Source organism: Talpa occidentalis, unplaced genomic scaffold (assembly GCF_014898055.3).
Source record: "Talpa occidentalis isolate TD23 unplaced genomic scaffold, MPIMG_talOcc4v2.1 talOcc4.10, whole genome shotgun sequence".
NCBI lineage: Eukaryota > Metazoa > Chordata > Mammalia > Eulipotyphla > Talpidae > Talpa > Talpa occidentalis.
In genome coordinates this window covers 33,589,078-33,606,238 of record NW_023600993.1, presented here as the reverse complement: position 1 = coordinate 33,606,238, position 17,161 = coordinate 33,589,078, and the positions used below count along the sequence as shown (strand labels likewise).

The 17,161-nt window shown below is 48.6% G+C and overlaps 2 protein-coding genes across 17 annotated transcripts in view; one reads left to right on the top strand and one right to left on the bottom strand.

The window, feature by feature from the left end:
* MAP4 (microtubule associated protein 4) overlaps window positions 1–14,023 on the top strand; it is a 165,857-nt gene extending 151,834 nt beyond the window's left edge. For 3 of the 5 annotated variants that reach the window (XM_054693840.1, XM_054693836.1, XM_054693841.1), the window contains exons 11-19: window positions 552–735; window positions 1,295–1,354; window positions 1,467–1,759; window positions 3,104–3,217; window positions 5,116–5,208; window positions 9,428–9,509; window positions 11,576–11,688; window positions 13,570–13,759; window positions 13,885–13,924. In XM_054693840.1, coding sequence (XP_054549815.1) covers window positions 552–735; window positions 1,295–1,354; window positions 1,467–1,759; window positions 3,104–3,217; window positions 5,116–5,208; window positions 9,428–9,509; window positions 11,576–11,688; window positions 13,570–13,759; window positions 13,885–13,892 — 1,137 coding nt within the window. In that variant the 3' untranslated portion in view covers window positions 13,893–13,924. Of the gene's footprint in view, window positions 1–551; window positions 736–1,294; window positions 1,355–1,466; window positions 1,760–3,103; window positions 3,218–5,115; window positions 5,209–9,427; window positions 9,510–11,575; window positions 11,689–13,569; window positions 13,760–13,884; window positions 13,925–13,983 lie in introns of those variants that run through there. The other 2 variants (XM_054693843.1, XM_054693845.1) reach the window with 2 other exon arrangements.
* A 2,775-nt stretch (window positions 14,024–16,798) lies between these two features.
* The window catches only part of DHX30 (DExH-box helicase 30), a 43,100-nt gene continuing 42,737 nt past the window's right edge, over window positions 16,799–17,161 (bottom strand). For all 12 annotated transcript variants that reach the window (XM_037528231.2, XM_037528214.2, XM_037528222.2 and 9 more), the window contains one exon: window positions 16,799–17,125. In XM_037528231.2, coding sequence (XP_037384128.1) covers window positions 16,872–17,125 — 254 coding nt within the window. In that variant the 3' untranslated portion in view covers window positions 16,799–16,871. The remainder of the gene's footprint in view (window positions 17,126–17,161) is intronic.

The following is a 17,161-nucleotide window of genomic DNA, read 5'->3' as shown; positions in this document are numbered from 1 at the left end:
AAGGCTCAGAGAGGTTCGGTGATTTGTCCAAAAACATACAGTGAGTTAGGGAGGGTACTGGAGCTCGAACTCAATTCTGACCTGACATTCTGCCAGTGTTGTCTTCATCTGTATCCCTGTTTTATTCAGCATTCATTGGGTATATCTTAACCAAAAGAATGAATCTGTCTGAACATCAAACGTTATGTTTTTATGTATTTAACCTTTAGTTGAGTATTTAATACATCGATTATAGCAGTATTTAATACAGTAGATCCTGATGCAGACATCTTTCTGATAGGATATACTTTTTTAGGGCTATTGATTTTTCACTGGGGTTGATATAGTTTGACAGGCCCCATTTCCTAACCTAGATCATCCAGCAGCCTACATGGCTAATTTCTCATTATCTGGAGGACTCTGATCTTAGAGCCATAGATATTTTCCTGTCAGCTGCTGGCCTCTTCAGTACCCACATTTTCTGGTATATGCTTGTATGCAACCATCCTTTGATTTGACTTTCTGGGGCTAGTGCTGAGCTGAAGCTCTTACTCCCACTTTCCTCTTATCAGCCTGTCACAGAGGCAAAGATTCCTGACAAACGGGTCTCACCATCCAAGCCAGCCTCTGCCCCCGCCCTCAGACCTGGCTCTAAGAGCACTCAGACTGGTCCAAAAGTCACAACATCTGCCACTCTTACCTCAACTGGGCCAAGCAGTCGGAGCCCCCCCATAGCCCCTTCCAAGAGGCCCACTGGTGAGTATTGCCATCTTTCCCCTATGGGAGCCAGTGAGGAGGAGAGTAGAACCTGGGCTTTGCCCAAGGTGCAGCCCTGCTTATGCACCAGTGCTTAATGTGTTAAATGCTGGCAACTTTGATTTCCATGTGAGGTTAGATATGTATATTCAGAAGAATCTTGAGTGAAGGGGATTTTCATGAATTCCTATATAGAATTTACTACTGTTTTTTAAATGACCCCACAGCACCTAGTACATTGTGGTCATGGTCTTGGGGCACAAGAAATGATCCATTTGATTCTGTGGGCATGCAGTGATAACTTGGTCCTAAGGCCCTGTGGAAGGCCGTTCAAGACTGTAGAAAAGAATGAAATGTAGTGCCTGGCCTTGTGCACTGCATAAGGACATGGTCTTTACATGGCTGTCTAATTGACTACCCTGTTCCCAGATACTAGCACAATCCCTAGCTCACAGGGGACATTCAGTAATTGTTGAATGAATGACCAAATCTCAGTGTTGGATGAGCTGTTTCCAGTCAGCTTGTTAGACATAATGTTAAGAAATGTATGTTTGTGCAGCTGTCAAGACTGAGGGAAAACCTGCAGACATCAAGAAGATGGCTACAAAGCCTGTACCAGGTAATAACCCACCTCCCACTGTATAGAACCCCAATTTAAACTTCCATGACTTTCCAGCTCCCTTTTGCTCTCTCCCCTGAATGCTTGTAATCTCTCACTCCTACCTTTGCAGCTGACTTGAGTCGCTCAAGGAGCACCTCTGCCATTTCTGTGAAGAAAAACACCACTGTCCCTGGGGCAGCGTCCCCAGCTGGGGCGGCTCCCAGTCGAATCAAGTCCACACCCACACCTCCCCGGCCTTCTGTGACGCCTTCTGTAGAGAAGAAGCCCACATCAGCCAAGTCCAGCTCCTCTGCTCCCAGGCTGAGCCGCCTGACTACCAATGCTTCTGCCCCTGATCTGAAAAATGTCCGCTCTAAGGTTGGCTCCACGGAAAACATCAAGCATCAGCCTGGAGGAGGCCGGGTGGGTCCAGGGAACTTGGGATTTTTGGCATGCTGTCCCCTGCTTCTTCCCCTACCACATCTAACTACTGTGCCCCAGGCATGCCGCAGGCATGTCCTGGTCCTCTCGGGGGCCACTGGAGGGTCAGGGAATTTCAGCCTGGGTTCCACAACCCAGGAGTACAGAAGGAAAGTGCTGAACCCTGGGTTTTCTCTTTGTATCTCAGTCGAGTTCCTGGTTTTTCATGGTTCTTAATACCCTGCATTGTACCTTGAGCATCAGGACAACCAGAAGGTGGAGCATCTCTTCATTCCCCAAGCCGTTACTTGGCTGGAGAGTCTCCAAAAGAGGACTATAGTGTCCTCTTGTGGCCAAGATGACTTGCTGCGAGCCTCTTCCTTTCCTAAAAAAAGGACTGCAGTAGAGTGGCATGATGGAGAAAGGCAGGATGGCAGACTGCGCTTCACTTTTAAGGATTTTCTGGTTGCACCCATCTGGATTTACTTATTAACCATTAGTAACCAGGGGGTTTGATGTGTGGAAAAAGTAGTGGCAAAAGTCCATCTGAGAATGTTCATCATCTGTGTCATTCACTAGTATTTAAGCCACCCCACCCACATGCAGGGAAAGATACTTAAATTACCTCAATCCAGAGCTATTAAACAAATGAAGAGGGTACAATAATGAGACAGAATCCTGGTGCTTTTGGAGGACACTGGCAACAAACTAGGGTTAGTCTGGGACAAGGACCTAAGAGTTGCTTTTAGTAAGAGGCTGTGGCTCTGCCCTCCCCGCCAGGCCACTGGGGCTGTGATGCTGATAGCCCATCTCCCCTTTCTGTGCTCCACTTACACTTTCAGGGTACAAAAGTTACAGGAGGTCTTGGTGGAGAGTTGAGTGACTCAATCTGATGTTTCAATTGTTTTCTGTTCCAACATGCCTGGAGGCTGTGTGACACATTCCATCATCAGTAGTGGCTCCCTGTGACCATGGCTGCTTGCTTGGGGCACCAGAACATTTGAGTGGGAGAACATTATGATTTGAAATTGATAATAACCCCAATACACACTCAGAAGAGAATCACTAATTTGGTCTTCTTAGCCAAATTAGCCAGATCTTCTCTGCAGATGGTATCTTGACCCCTTCTCATATCTCAGGACTTCAGTCTGCAGCTTCTCTTTTTCTTTCTTGCCCCCCACTCTCCACCCCTGGGAATGGGTGTTTTTTTCCTAGATGCTGTGGTGACCTGCTTCTGCCTGGTAGCCTGGTCTGGATTCGAGACCCCTGCATTCGAGTCCCTTCTTTGGCATTTGGGCTCTTATCCTCTCTTTGTTTGAAATTTGCCCTCCCTTTATCTCCATCCAGGCCAAAGTAGAGAAAAAAACAGAGGCAGCTGCCACAGCTCGAAAGCCTGAACCTAATGCTGTCACTAAATCAGCCGGCCCAATTGTGAGTGCGCAGAAACCGACTGCTGGGAAAGTGAGTTTTTATTTAGACTTTTACCTCTTGAAGGTAAAAGATAAACTATTTCTTCCAGCCTGAGTCACTTTCCCTTCTATTGTACTTTTTTCCTCTTCTTAACTAGTTTCTACTTCTCCCCCATGTTCCCTCCTCTGTGTTTGATGACTCAGCCTTTAGAAACTTTTTTATATTAACCCTGATAGTTAATGGAGTTGGGAACCCAGTGGCCCTTTTGGGGATATTAACTCAGCTGGATAAAATGGATCTAAAAGCTTTCAGTCACTTCCTTCACACAGATCTTGGTCTGGAACCAAGGCACACAAATACACACACAATCTGACTCTTGCCCAGTAATCGCAGCACTGGCAATCTTCCAGCACCTGCCAAAGACTTTGTGCTTTACAGTGAACTAGAAGACCCCTCTTATATCACTTTTTGGTATGGAGATAGCTTCATTTGTCCTGTTACCAAAACACCTCTTAACTGAAAGTTAGAGCGCTCATTACCAACAGAAGCTCACTCAGCCTAAGAGTTGCAGCATCAACTGGAGGGCAAAAGGTAAGCTGAAATTCTAGGTTCTTTCCCTTTTCCTCCACACCCTGAAGTTAGGCCTCCTCTGCTTGCAGTGGGAACCTTCTTCCCTTAGCTATGGCAGGTATGTGACCTCTGTGGCTAAGGGCTGCTGGAGAAGCAGGGCAGGAGGTGTCAGCCTAAAGATACTATTGTATGATTGCAGGTGAAGTCTGCATGTGGCTTCTGGAGGACTCCTAGAGCTCCACTAGGTCTCGTCTCTGCTTCATTAGGAAGTGGTTTGCTAACTGATTATTCACCAGTGAAGTTGTAAAGAAGGCAAGAAATGGTGATATATGGGTTGGCGTTTGTCAGGGTATAGTGCTCTGCTCTGTGGAGAACTCTCCATTTTGAGTACTGTGTCCTTTGTGAAGGTCACTGAAGTTAAAGAAGGAATGAAGCTGGCAACTATTCCTTCTTAAGACGGCCACAAAAGAATTCTTGTGCCTTGGTGTGACCCCACTCCCGGGGTGCCATTTGTATAGAGTAAGAAGGTGCTGATGGCGCCCAGAATGTGCATCATTGCAGCCTAAAGACTATTCTCCTTGAACATGAAACTTACCAGGGCATAGGTTTGGGCATCTGGAGGACTGAAGAAGGTGTTTCACTGTGGACCTACACTTCAAATATACTGTAATTTCTCAAACTCTGGGCTATGTGTGGAAGTGTGGGAGCTGTTAGAGGGGTGTCTTTGGAGGCTGTTGCCTGTACTTCTGCTGGTATCTGAGATTCTGCATGGCAGGTCCAGTAGCCTCTGATCCACTTGCAGTTATAACTAATCAATGTCCCTTCCTTCCTGTTAATTAATACCAGATCTGTGCCCCTTTAGCCAACTGCTCAGTGCCTTCCTGAACAGCTTTTGCCTCCCGGGTGGGTCTAGCCACAGTATTTCTGCCCCAAATTTAAGGAGGGTCATCCTTGGGTGAGGTCTGTTCCTGATAAACTAGATCCTTGCAGACAGAAGCCATAGGATGCTGAGATCTATCTAGTTTCTGGGGAGAGAGAAGGGCGGGGAGTGGGGCCACCTGATGGGCTTCATGGGTCTGCTACTATTTGGGCCTGTGAATCACAACCCAGTCCCCAAGGAGCATAGATGATCACCATGTAGCACTTTTACAGCATCTGTGTGTGTCCCTGTGTTATTTGTTCATGTTTTCACTCCTTTTTCTGCTCCTCCAAACTCCTTCCACTTTACTTTTCACTGCTGTTCTGCTGAAAATGGGGGCGAGTTTTAACAACAATCTTTGTTGGTCATTGTGATCATGTGTAGACTCACAGCATGCACTGTGTTGGTTCTAACCAACCCTCTCCTGTTGTGTTGTTTTTTCTGTTCTCTAACACTCCAGGTCCAGATAGTCTCCAAAAAAGTGAGCTACAGCCATATTCAGTCCAAGTGTGGTTCCAAGGACAATATTAAGCATGTCCCTGGAGGTGGTAATGTAAGTATAAGCTCTGGACAGCTGGCATCTGAGGCACAGCCTACTGTGGGGCACACTGGGGCAAGGGCTACCTGCCGGCACTGACAAGGACATGTCAGCCTGGCCAGGGCTTTCTCCAAGAAGCAGTTTAGCAGAACAAGGGGAAATGTGATACTCAGATGTGCTTAGGTCAAGTGTTTGTGGTGAGTCTCTAAAAAACCTGGAGGGGTTCCCACTTGTGGGTAGAAGGCCTTGGATTATCCTCCCGCTGTGCCAGAAACCTAGACTCAGGGCTACAGTCAGCAGCAGGCCTTTTGCCTGAGTCAGCTTCTGGGGATGCACACCTGTATGCCTGGGGTACAGATAATATTGCAGTGGCCCCAATCCTCAAATCTTTGTTATTGCAGAAATGGAATTACTAATTTTCCTCTTATCCCTTCTCTGCTTGTCCCTTTATCTTTGTTTTCTCTCCTTTCTTCTTCCTTCTTCTATTCTTTTCTCTCCCTACTTTCATCTTCCTCCTTCCCTTCTGTTTCTTCTCTCATTTTTTCTTTTTCTAATCCCTTCTTCCTTTTATTTCCTTTCCCTCTTTTTCTTTCTGTCTCCTTTCCTCTTCCATCCACACATCTTTTTCTCATGTTCCTGTGCTAAGCCTAGAATCTGTGTTGGGATCACAGTGACTCCAATTCACAGCAATTCCTGATGTAAGGAGAAACAGGCAAAGTGTCCTTGTCAATTAGTGTGTAAAGAATACCTTTCCAGTACCTCTCCTGCCTGCCTGTGACTATGCAGGTGCCTCTTTTTTTCTTTCTACTTTTGCTAATAAACCTGTTCTTTAAAAAAAAGGTAAAAAGCAAAACAGAACAAAACAAAAAACCAAAAAAACCCGTCTCCAGTATGTGCCAGGAGTGTTGTGGAGCATCTACATGCAGCCTCGGCCCCTCCTGCTTCTCCACCTCCTACACCAGAATGGGAGCCCAGCCTGTCTTGGTCTCTTCTGAGTTTATTGGCTTCTTTTTTCTTACTGTCCTGCTCTGGACTAAGTCCTGCTCTATTCAACCTTTTTATTTTCAGTCTCTGTCTCTCCTGTCACCTTCGTGGTTATGCCATCCTTCCCATGGCCTAAAAACACTCCCCACTCTCTTGTGAGGAGTGCAAACATAGACCATTCCTTTCTGGTTCTACACAACTCCCCCTCACTGCACTTCCTTCCTAGTTATTTTCCCTCTAGTGGCTCTTCTTAGCAAGGACAGAAACCATTTCATTTTCATTCTGGTAGAGTGTGTTAGGCCAGCCTGGTAGTTGGCTGCACATTAACCATCCTGGTGTAGGATCAGCTGAAGTGGGTGAAGCTCTTTTTTTTTTTTTTTTAAGATTTATTTATGCATACAAGAACTGGGGTATAGGCCCGAGGTGCGGGGATGAGAGGATTCACCAGTGACAGAGTGGGGAACAGAATAGGTGGGATGACTGAAAAACATTGCTGAGGGAAGCAGCAGGCGAGACAGGAGAGGTCTGCTATGCCATCTGGGTTAGCTCCCTGGCCAGGGCTCAAACTCGTGTTGCAGTGGCTTGGCTGCCTATAGCTTGATAGTGTACCAGGGAGGCCCTGAAATGGGTGAAGTCTTGAAGGCAGTATCTAGTTGGATAATAAGATATAGCCTGTTAGGGACCCAGGAAGACACTGGCCATAGCTTTCCCTCTCAGGTATTTGGCCTGGGCATAAATAGGTGAACAGGGAATCTAAGGGAACAGGGGTGTGCACCTACAAGTGTGTATGTTAAAAAAATTTATTTACGTATGTTGTACTGTGTATGTAAGAGCTCTGAAATACTCATCATTTATTACATACTGTGGTCTTCCCATGCTGCCTACACATGACTTCAAAACAGACTTTTACAGAGGAATGTACTTTTTAAGAAGCATTTCGGGCCTCCCTGATGGCGCAGGCAGTCAGGCGCAGCGCTGTGAAGCTGTCCGCAGCCTCAGTGCCAGTTCGATCCCCGCCGGCCGTGGAGATGCCCACATGGCGAGGCAGACCTCTCCTGTCTCGTCCGCTGCTCCCCTCAGCAGTGTATTTCAGTCCATCTGCCTGTTCTGTTCCCCACTCTGTCTCTGGTGAATCCTCTCAACCTCCTGCACATCTGGCCTGTACCCTGGTTCTTGTATAAATAAATAAATCTTTTAAAAAAATAATAAAAAGCATTTCATTTTAGGCTGCTCCCTTAAGCAGCAAAGCCTTCGGAAACCAACCAGAAACAATGTTTTTAGGTGGGATCAACAGCCTACTTAGGTGTTGTATTTCCTCCCATCAGCCCTTTAAAATTCCTTGCAAATAAACATGCAGTTTAAAAACAGTGGGCCCTCTTTCCAGGCTGAAGAGCGTTACAATTTAAACCCCATCCCTTTTTCCAAATACTCCCCTTCCACCCCACATGGAAATTCTATCTTAAGGGGCTTGGAGCAGAATCCCAGCTAGTGTTCCACAACACCCCATGTACATATAAACATACCCTTGATGAGAACCAAGCAGACATCAGGGTAGGGAATAGGTCTACTTCCATGACTGGTCCCAATTTTAAATTTTACAGTTGTTTTAGTTCCACTGTATCCTTGTGAAAGGGGATATCACATGTATGTGTGATGGGATCTAAGACCTGTGGGCAGTATCATTTCAATAGCATTTATTGATATCTGCAGTTCACCCTCAGGTCTTTTTTTTTTTTTTAATAGAAGTAACATTGCATTACAACACTATATAAGTTCCAGGTGTACATCACTGAGAAGCAACATGTACATATACAGCATTCAGTTCACTGCTAAAAGTCCAATTCAAACCTTTACCATACCGTTGTTCCCTTTGTCCCAATTTACCCACCTTCCTTCTCCCCTTCCCTTCTGGTAACCACTAATTGGTCTTTTTTTAAAAAAAAAAATAAAAGATTTATTTATCATACAAGAACTGGGGTACAGGCCAGAAGTGTGGGGGATGAGAAGATTCAGCAGAGACATAGTGGGGAGCATAACAGGCAGACTGACTGAAATACACTGCTGAGGGGAGCAGCAGCCAACTCAGGAGTGGTCTGCTGCACCATGTGGGTAGCTCCCTGGCCAGGGATCAGATTCGTGCTGTGGTGGCTGTGGATAGCTTCATAGTGCTGCATCTTATCCCCTTGCACCACCAGGGAGGCTCCCACTAATTGGTCTTATAATAAAAATCAGATTTGATTTTGTTTGCCACATGTTAGCAAGTCTTTGATAGGTGGTGGATAGTTTCTGGCTGGAGACCTGTGACTTCCTTGCTGGAGACATGTGTCTTCCTTCTGGTCATTCTTCTTTTTGTGATACTTGTAGCTGCTGATGCTCAGCAGCCACTGTTGGTTAGGGAATAGCATGTGGACAGAGTTCTTAGAAGCAAGAGTGAGGATGACTTAGGCAAGCAGATAATTATAAGAAGTTACTCTGCTAGGCAAGGTCCTAGAAGGTAGCCACTGATGGAAAGGAAGCATGGAAGCATTAGGTGGCATACCATGCAAATGGCTAGCAGCCCATAAAAATAACCAAAGCAACCAAAGGGAAGCATTTTTCACCTGAAAATTAGCACTTCTAATCTCAAAGAAACTCATTGCTGTCATGGTTATAATAATGAAAATTTAGTAGGGGGAACCCCTAAATTATCAATATTAAGAATATGATTAAATTTATGTAAATTCTTACAGACTATTATGTGATCCTTTCTTTGCATTCCTCAGCTTTGTTGGGGAAATGTTTATAATAATTAAGCAGGAATACCAGGTCATATCTGTAATATAGCTGTGCTGTCAACGATGAGGTAAAAACATTATTGCAAATTTTCTCTGGGCAAGGAGTTGATGGGTGAGATTTGAGGTGGAGCAACATTTTCAGGGAACTTTGATGTTGGGGTTTGAATCTAGAGTTGTGGGAGAAGAGCTGTACATGGAAAGGGTCAAGATGGAAAGACCTGTGTGTGTGTATATATGAGAGAGAGAGAGAACATTGGATTGGTCTGCCTGAAGTTGGGAGCAGAAGCCACAAGCAGGAGTAGTGTGGATTAGGGGCTCTTTTAAGCACTTTGGTAGTTGACCCTGACCTTGATTGAGTTGAAATGCAGGCATTACAGAGGGAGAGAAAAACTTGGACTTGGGAAAGCATGGGTTTCACCCTAATGATATATATACCTTCTTTGTGAAGCAACACTTCTTTCATGTTTTCTTCTCAGGTTCAGATTCAGAACAAAAAGGTGGACATCTCTAAGGTCTCCTCCAAGTGTGGGTCCAAAGCCAACATCAAACATAAGCCTGGTGAGTGGGCCTTCTTTGCCTCCAGATGCCCGGGGTCATAAACTAGCTGGGTTTTGTCCTTTTGCCATTGTCATTCCATAAAGTGTACTGAAGCCATCCCCAAGAGGACACAGCAGTAGAAACATCACAACCCTTGGTCCCTGTCAGAGATAGGGGATGGAGTGCTGATATCTTAGAGGAGGAATAGTTTATAAAGGCTGCCATTTGTAAGGGCATCCTCTTGAGGACCAGCTGGCTGCATGGCACTGTTGACCTAGGGCTAGGGGAGAGGTGAGCACTGTGCTCAAAACCCAGTTCAGCCTTCCTGATGAGTACTCCGAATACCAATATAGAAGGAGCTTGAGAGAGGCTTGGTGGTCAGGACTCATCTGTCACAGTTGGGAGCTATAAATGTTCCTGAGCAGAAAGTGTCACCCACCGGCTCTGGCAGAAGATGGAGAGTCATTCAGTGCCACCCTGGGCCTGCAGACATGGATCTTGGACTTCAGTAATGCAGTTTCCTTCCAACAGCACAGTTGAGCAACTCTGAGCAGCTGGGATGTTGTTTGAGCCAAGTCAGTGTTCTTGCCTCAGCGCTCACCTTAAAATCTTGGTGTTTCCTTGTGCCTGGGTCTGCAGCAGCTTTGAGGGTAGGGAAGTATCGCTGCAGCAGCACGCACATGGCCTGGCAGTGACCATGGGCCAGTTAGTGGAAGGCAAAGAAAATTCCTTTCTCTCTCAGTAAGAAGTGTCATCCAGCTTTGAATATGTTCTTTGTAAAAGGATCAAGCAGTTTGGCCCTTAATTAGCCTTCGATTTTCCCATTTTATCTAGAAAATGTTTTCTTGTGAGATACCTCCTTCTGTAGTGAAACTGAGTGACTTGAGGTCCAGTTATCGATGGGGGCACCTGCAGAATTTGGTGAAGTATGGCCCATGCCCCTGTCCTGAGCCTGTGGCCACACTGACTGGATACCTGAATCTCGCCCAGCAAGCAGATTGCCTTCCCTACTTCCACTGGTGAAGGACGCTGGGATCCCAGACCTGCCCTTGTCTATATCTACTCTTTTCAACTCATGGTCCTGGGTCCACTCTTGACATGCACCTTTTCTTCTTCTTCCTTTTTTTTTCAAAGATTTATTTATTTATTTATACAAGCACTGGGTACAGTCAGAAGCGTGGGAGGGTGAGAGAATTCACCAGAGCCAGAGCATGGAGCAGAACAGGCAGACGGACGAAGTACACTGCTGTGGGGAGCAGCGGGCAGCAGGAGAAGTCTGCGCGCCATGTGGGACTCTCGCAGGTGGCCAGGGATTGAACTGGCGCTACAGAGGCTGCAGGCAGCTTCGCAGCCCAGAACTCAACCACTGCACCACCGGAGAGGCCCTTGCACCTTTTCTTCTCTTCACTACTGTGTGATACCTTTCAGTGTCTTAGACCAACTGCATCCACCCTGTTTTGTCAGTCACTCACTTGGTGGTGACTTTGGGCAAGTCACTTCTTTTTCCAGCATCAGTGCTGGCATCTGTAAAACAGGGGCCTGACCTCGATGCACAGGATGTTCATGAGACTGGAGAAGTTTGGGGTACACCGCACTGCCTCCTTAGTTATGGGATGTCAGTTGTCACACTGCAGAGAGACCCTATATCAGATGCTTATCTTTGCACTTTTAGAGTTTAGCCCAGGGGGCAACACACTGCAATCTGGGCCTGTCTGAGTCTGGTCTGCAGCTGCAGGCTGGGAGGGTGGTGAGGATGGCTTTGCTTGTCAATGGAGGGATTCCCTCTGGCTGGATGAAGAGCTAAGTTGGGTAAGAGTAGACTTTTTTTTTTTGAAAGAGAAAGACGTGTGATGGCTGCAGCAGCCCTTCTCACCACACCACAGGTCAGCCCGTGGAGTAGCCCAATTTTGACAAATACTTGTTCACTGTACCTTCTTGTTTGTCTTCGAACATTTGGAACAGGTCACCTTTTCCCCACTTCTATACTGGACACATAGCCAGTCCTTGGCTTTTTTGTTCCAGGCCCCTGGCTTTCCCTTCAGGTATTTCTCTGCCATCCTGAATGACCAATTCCTTTTTGTTTCCAGGTGGAGGAGATGTCAAGATTGAAAGTCAGAAGTTGAACTTCAAAGAAAAGGCCCAGGCGAAGGTGGGATCCCTCGATAATGTGGGCCACCTGCCTGCAGGAGGTGCCGTGAAGGTAGTGAGTGGTTCACTGGGGGAGCAGCTAGGGAGGGGTGGGCTTGTGCAGCTGGAGTCTGGGTCCCAGCAGGTGGGCACCTGTCACCGCTCCTCAGTCTCTTTAAGAATCATGTTTCACTCACACCATTGCTGTTTCCCATTGTCCATCATCAGTCCTGAGGCAGGACAGATGAAGAGGCTCCAGCCCTGCCACTTCTCACCCTTTCAGCTGGAGACAGAATCTTCTCCTGAGCGCCATGGCCTTCCTTACTTGTTGAGCCCATCTCAGTCAGTTTCAGAGGTCTGTGGGCTGGGGCATGCATCATCAGAAGGCAGAGGGTCCACATAGTGCAGCTCCTCCAAGCTACTCATGAAAGAGGGAAGTATGGGTTAGGTGCGTGTCAGACTCCATTCCAACCTGGGACAGGTTAGCATGTTTCCAGCTGCCAGAGAAGCAGGCCTGGAGTCCATCTGTGTCTGGGGGGACTGCCAATGGCCTACCCTGGCCTCGGGCTCTGGGAGAGCATGTGAGTGGCAGGGCTTCCATCCTTGGGACTAGCTGGGCCTCTGCTCTTTCCTCCTCTTATCTTCCCTCCCTCCCTCCTTCCACGTTACTGTGAGACCCTTTGTGTGCCACGCTGCTGTCTGCCCTTTGTTCCATGTTGTCTTAGGAAGGGGGCATTGTGGGGTCAGCACTTGCAGGCTTCTGGGTTTAAGGATAGCTGTGGCTGCTCAGGGAAAAGTGGGTAAGAAGAAAAAGCAGCTGCTGTCCCCTTCAGTCTTGCACCTGCTAGCCCAACCCTGGTCTCCCATCCTTTTGTCCTGTCCTACTTCATTGCTCTGATTCAGCCCTGCCTCATTTTTTTCAGCATTGTGGGTCTTGACTCTCTCACAGGCTCTTAATTTGTGCCTCCACACTTTATGAGCTGCTGCACTGTGGGGTGCTAACCGGTGTATAGTACTATGTGGCAAGTGCATCTAAACCAGGCTTCACCCCCATGCCTGTCCGACTGCAAGCCCCAAGTTCTTTTCCTTGTTCACGTTATCTCCCTTTTATTATTTCTGGAATTATTTTTCTTATACACCATTCTGATTAAAGACCCCTGTGGAATCTTCCATCATCACTTTTTGGGCATTCTAGATCACTGGCGCCTCCCTTTCTTCTGCTTCTCCTTGTGCTGGGTGTTCACTTCCCTCCCATATACTCTCCTCCTGTGAAGCTCTTCAGACCTCCAAAGTCTCCTTGAGTCACCCCTCCTGGTACATCTCCTTCCTTTTGCCATGTGGCCCCATGTCCAGAATGTTGCCCAGCAGAGGAAGGGTCTCAAGGTCTGCAGCCCACGAACAGATAGACAAACTAGGCAGGGCTGCCTCATTACTGCTGTGAGTTGCTGAGAAAAGCCCTCTGGGCATACACTATATGCAGAAGGTGCCTGGGATTTGTTGGGACATAGGCGACTGACATTAAACTCCTGGAGCTCCCTAACTTACCTGTGGCATCCCTGCTTCCCAGCCAAGGCAGGCCCCACCATCATGAGATTGTTCTCCAGTCTTGTTGCTGTTTTTATTTGGTGTCATCCTCATTGAGAAGCCTGGCACCTCTCATCTCAGAGGCTTTTTGAAGCCTTGTACTTCACAGAGGGAGCTCCAAGAGCATGTGCCTGTCCAGGGTAAACCACTGAACCCTGGACTGTGCTCTCCTACTCCAGAGCCTGTGTTCTTGCCCCTACCTAGCCAGGAGTCAGGCTTATGGTTGGGGTTTGGGGTGGGCAGCACCTGTAACTTCATCCAGTGGGGAAGGGGCAGTTGGGTGGGGGCTGTGTGTAAAACCCACCACCATCACCCATCCCACTCCCTCCCCAACTGACCCTGCACTGTCTCCCCCACTGTTTCATTGTAGACTGAGGGCGGTGGCAGCGAGGCCCCTCCGTGTCCTGGCCCCCCTGCTGGGGAGGAGCTGGCCATCCCTGAGGCAGCGCCTGAAGCTGGCGCCCCCACTCCAGCCAGTGGCCTCAATGGCCACACCACCCTGTCAGGGGGTGGTGACCAAAGGGAGGCCCAGACCTTGGACACCCAGATCCAGGAGACAAGTAAGTGGCTGGGCTTGGCCTGAGGGCCAGCCAGGGGCCCTGCCACTGGCTGCAAATTGTGAAACTCCTTTGTTTTTTACTAGAATGTGGCCTAAATTTTAACGAAGCAACCTTTTATTTTCCAGGCATCTAATGATGACATTCTGGTCTCGTCTTCCGTTCCCTGTGTCCCCCTCTTGTCTCTCTCGTTGCCCTCTCCCTTCCCTCCTCCCGTGTCACTGCAGATTGAGACCTACAGGCTGACGTTCCGGGCAAATGCCAGGGCCCGCACCGACCATGGGGCCGACATTGTCTCCCGCCCTCCCCACTTCCCTGGTGGTCTCAGCTCAGGCACCCGGGCCCTTGGCTCCCTCTCCCGGGCTGCCTACTAGAACCATGACTGCTCGGTTGCTGGGCAGTCTCTAGACCCCTCCTTCCCTCCTGCCTCGCTTTTCCTGGGCAGCAGCAGTCCCACCCCAAATCTTCTAACTCCCTGCCCCAGGCCCAGCTCTTTGCTTTGCTCCTGTCATATCCTCACACCAATGCTCCAAGGGGAAGGCTGGGAGGGGGAAACAGGGTGGGTGAGGCTAACTTGGGATCCAGGAGAAGGGAACAGGATTCCAACCTCCTCTATTTTGGGTTTCTGGACCAAACCCAAGAGAAACTGACATGCCCTTCCTCCTCCTATCTACCTGGAGGGAAGATTGGAAGTCGACATCCACATGATGGCCGTGTGCTGACCGCATCCCCTGGAGCCCACTATGCCACTGCCTCTTTTCCTTAGACCCCACAGTGGTGCCCTCCATGCTGGTGGGGCCAGATGCCTCTTGCTACCCTGTCCCAAGTTAGTTAGAGGTCAGCGCTACTGTCCCCACTGCTTCCCATATCTGCCTAGCTGCTATCACACTCTTTTTCTTGTTTTACCCTTCCCCCACTTTTTAAAAATAACCTGAAAACTGGTGGAGTTTTGCAGGTTGAAGCCATGTCTAAATGAAAGTCCGCAGTAGGTGTTAAAGGAAATAGGAAGGGAGATCCTTAAGCCTCCAGCTGGGAGGTCAGGCATTGGGGGCTGCCCTGGTCTGGGCAGCTCAGGGCCCCAGAGATGATGTGAACCAGGCAGGAGAGGCATAGGGGCAGTGGTCTGGTGATGAGGTAGTTCACACTAGGATCTAGTCGTGTGGACTGGTGGTTTTATTATTTTGTGTGTATGCTGCTTTTCTTTCTAACCAAGAGGCTGGTTTTGGCATCTCTGTCTGTCTCATTCCCTGGGATCTGGTGGGATATACAAGACCAGGGCTGGAGAAAAACCAGGAAAGGCCATGGATGTCAAATTTTTCCCAGCCTCCAGGCCTAGGACATTCGTGCCCTCAGTTATCACGGAGCTCGAGATGTCCAGAACTTGTGGATAGTGGGGAATCAGGTCTGGAAATTCAAAAATAAAGGCATGAGACAGGCCATCTGCTTCCTTGTAGCCTGACTGGAGAGGAGTGGGCGAGACAAGGCAGTCTGTAGAGGGATATCCCAGCTAGGCCTGGTCTTGGGATGGCTGCAATGATGAGAAATCCCGGGAATTGTATTGACACAAAGATTCTTAATTGCACTTGTATTTTTTGTATTAAAGTTTGCATGGTTTCTAATAAAGGATTAAAACATAAGAGTTTGTAATGAAATGGCCTGGGAGTTTCCAAGGGCTTTTCCTCTGGCAGAGCATTTTCTGCTGTGCAGACTTGTCTCTGAGGAGGCAGCCCATTTTGCCCCCTCAGGCCCTCTTTCTCCACCTCTACCCACTCCTGCCCTGCCTGCTCCTCTTGTCCTTGAAACTGGAGAAGGTAGGGGCTTTTGACTTGGTTCAGGTTTGATCTCCATGTAGAGGGAGGGCATTCCTGGGCCAGAAAGATGTTCCTGATTTGAAGTAGCATTTTCTTTGGGCAGGTTTGTGACACCCTATCCCCAGCTTTCCCAAGCACATACCAAGAAATTGCAGAGGTCTTGGAGAAAAAGTGACGCCAGAGCATATCTACAGGATTTGACCACCAGGGTCATTAGGACACCTGTTTTGTGAAGAAAAGGGGTGTGATAAAGCGCAACAGTAGTGGGGGGTAGGGCAATAGGAGAGAGTAGGGATGACAATGCAGGACATAGAGGTACCTGTGCCCTCCCCATTGATCTGGGGACCATAGGGGTGCCGAGTTTGACAACAGGCTCTATCTAGAGCCTTTCGCTCCTTTGGCCAGGGGTAGGGTTGGGGGAGGTGCCTGAGCAGAGCACTCTCCAGGTGGGCTGAAGTGGACTGTGTGCCGAGAGGTCATCTGGTCACAGCTCCATATTCTGGGTACTCTGTAGCCATTTAGGGGTGGGGCATTTCTGTATTTCCCGGTTTGCTTATGGCTCAGCCATTTCCCGTGTGGATCTGTGATTGTTTTAATGACTTCAAGAGTAAATAAAAGCTTGTGATGTCCCACCACGTCTTCTTTTGTATGTCCTGGTTTGTCTCCACCTCCAGCATGGATAGCCCTGTCCACCCCCATTCCCATCCCCTCACATTGAGGGCCTAGTATGCACTATATAGTCTGGACCTGCACCTGTGATCCATCTGTGGATCCCATGAAGTCCAGACTTGTGGCAGGGTTGTTGCAAACCCTAGTCCACCTGAGAGTTAAGGTCCAAGTGGATATAGGTTGCCTGTAGGATTTCACCCCCTCCCCCCAAACTGCGGCTAGGCAGGGGAAGCCAGAATGACTGAGAATGCACACTGTGGCCCCCACATCAGCACTGTCTGACCTGCAAGGAGAGTCCTGACAGGCTCTGCCCATGGTAGGTTACCTATAGGAGCAGCTGTAACAACTGGTCTAGCCTAGGAGTAAAAAATCTGTTAACAGCACTGGTAGTCCAAGAACTTGAGGGAGTGGCTCTAATCCCCCTCCATGCCTGACTCTGGGCCATAGCCCCACTCCCCACAAAGAATCATCAGTCCCTCCCCTTCACTACCACCCTTCCTCTTGGTTTGACAACTCAGGGTGCTGGGGCCCTGAGAGAGGAGCCCCAAGTGGATAGCGATGCTCACAAGGGATAAATAGAACTTTATTTTAAATAAACATTTGCACTCTGTACACAGCCCCAGCAGATGCCAGGCTCAGTCATCAGCTGACTTGCGCACGTCAAAGCTGCCACAAGGTCCGCGCAACAGCTCTGCCAGCAGGGCAAGCAGCTGCCCATGCTCCTGCTGCACCCCTGGTGGCAGTGCTGCCAGCTCACTGCGCAGGCTCCGCTCCACCATGCGGCCCAGGGCACGGCGTAGCTCCCTCAGCAGCCGCACGGTGCGTGAGTCACCCTCCAGCCTCAGCAGGTCACTGTCACTCAGTGAGATGGTGGCCCGGCGCCCATCATCTGGGGCAAGAGAAAAGCAGGAGTCAAGGTGAGTCC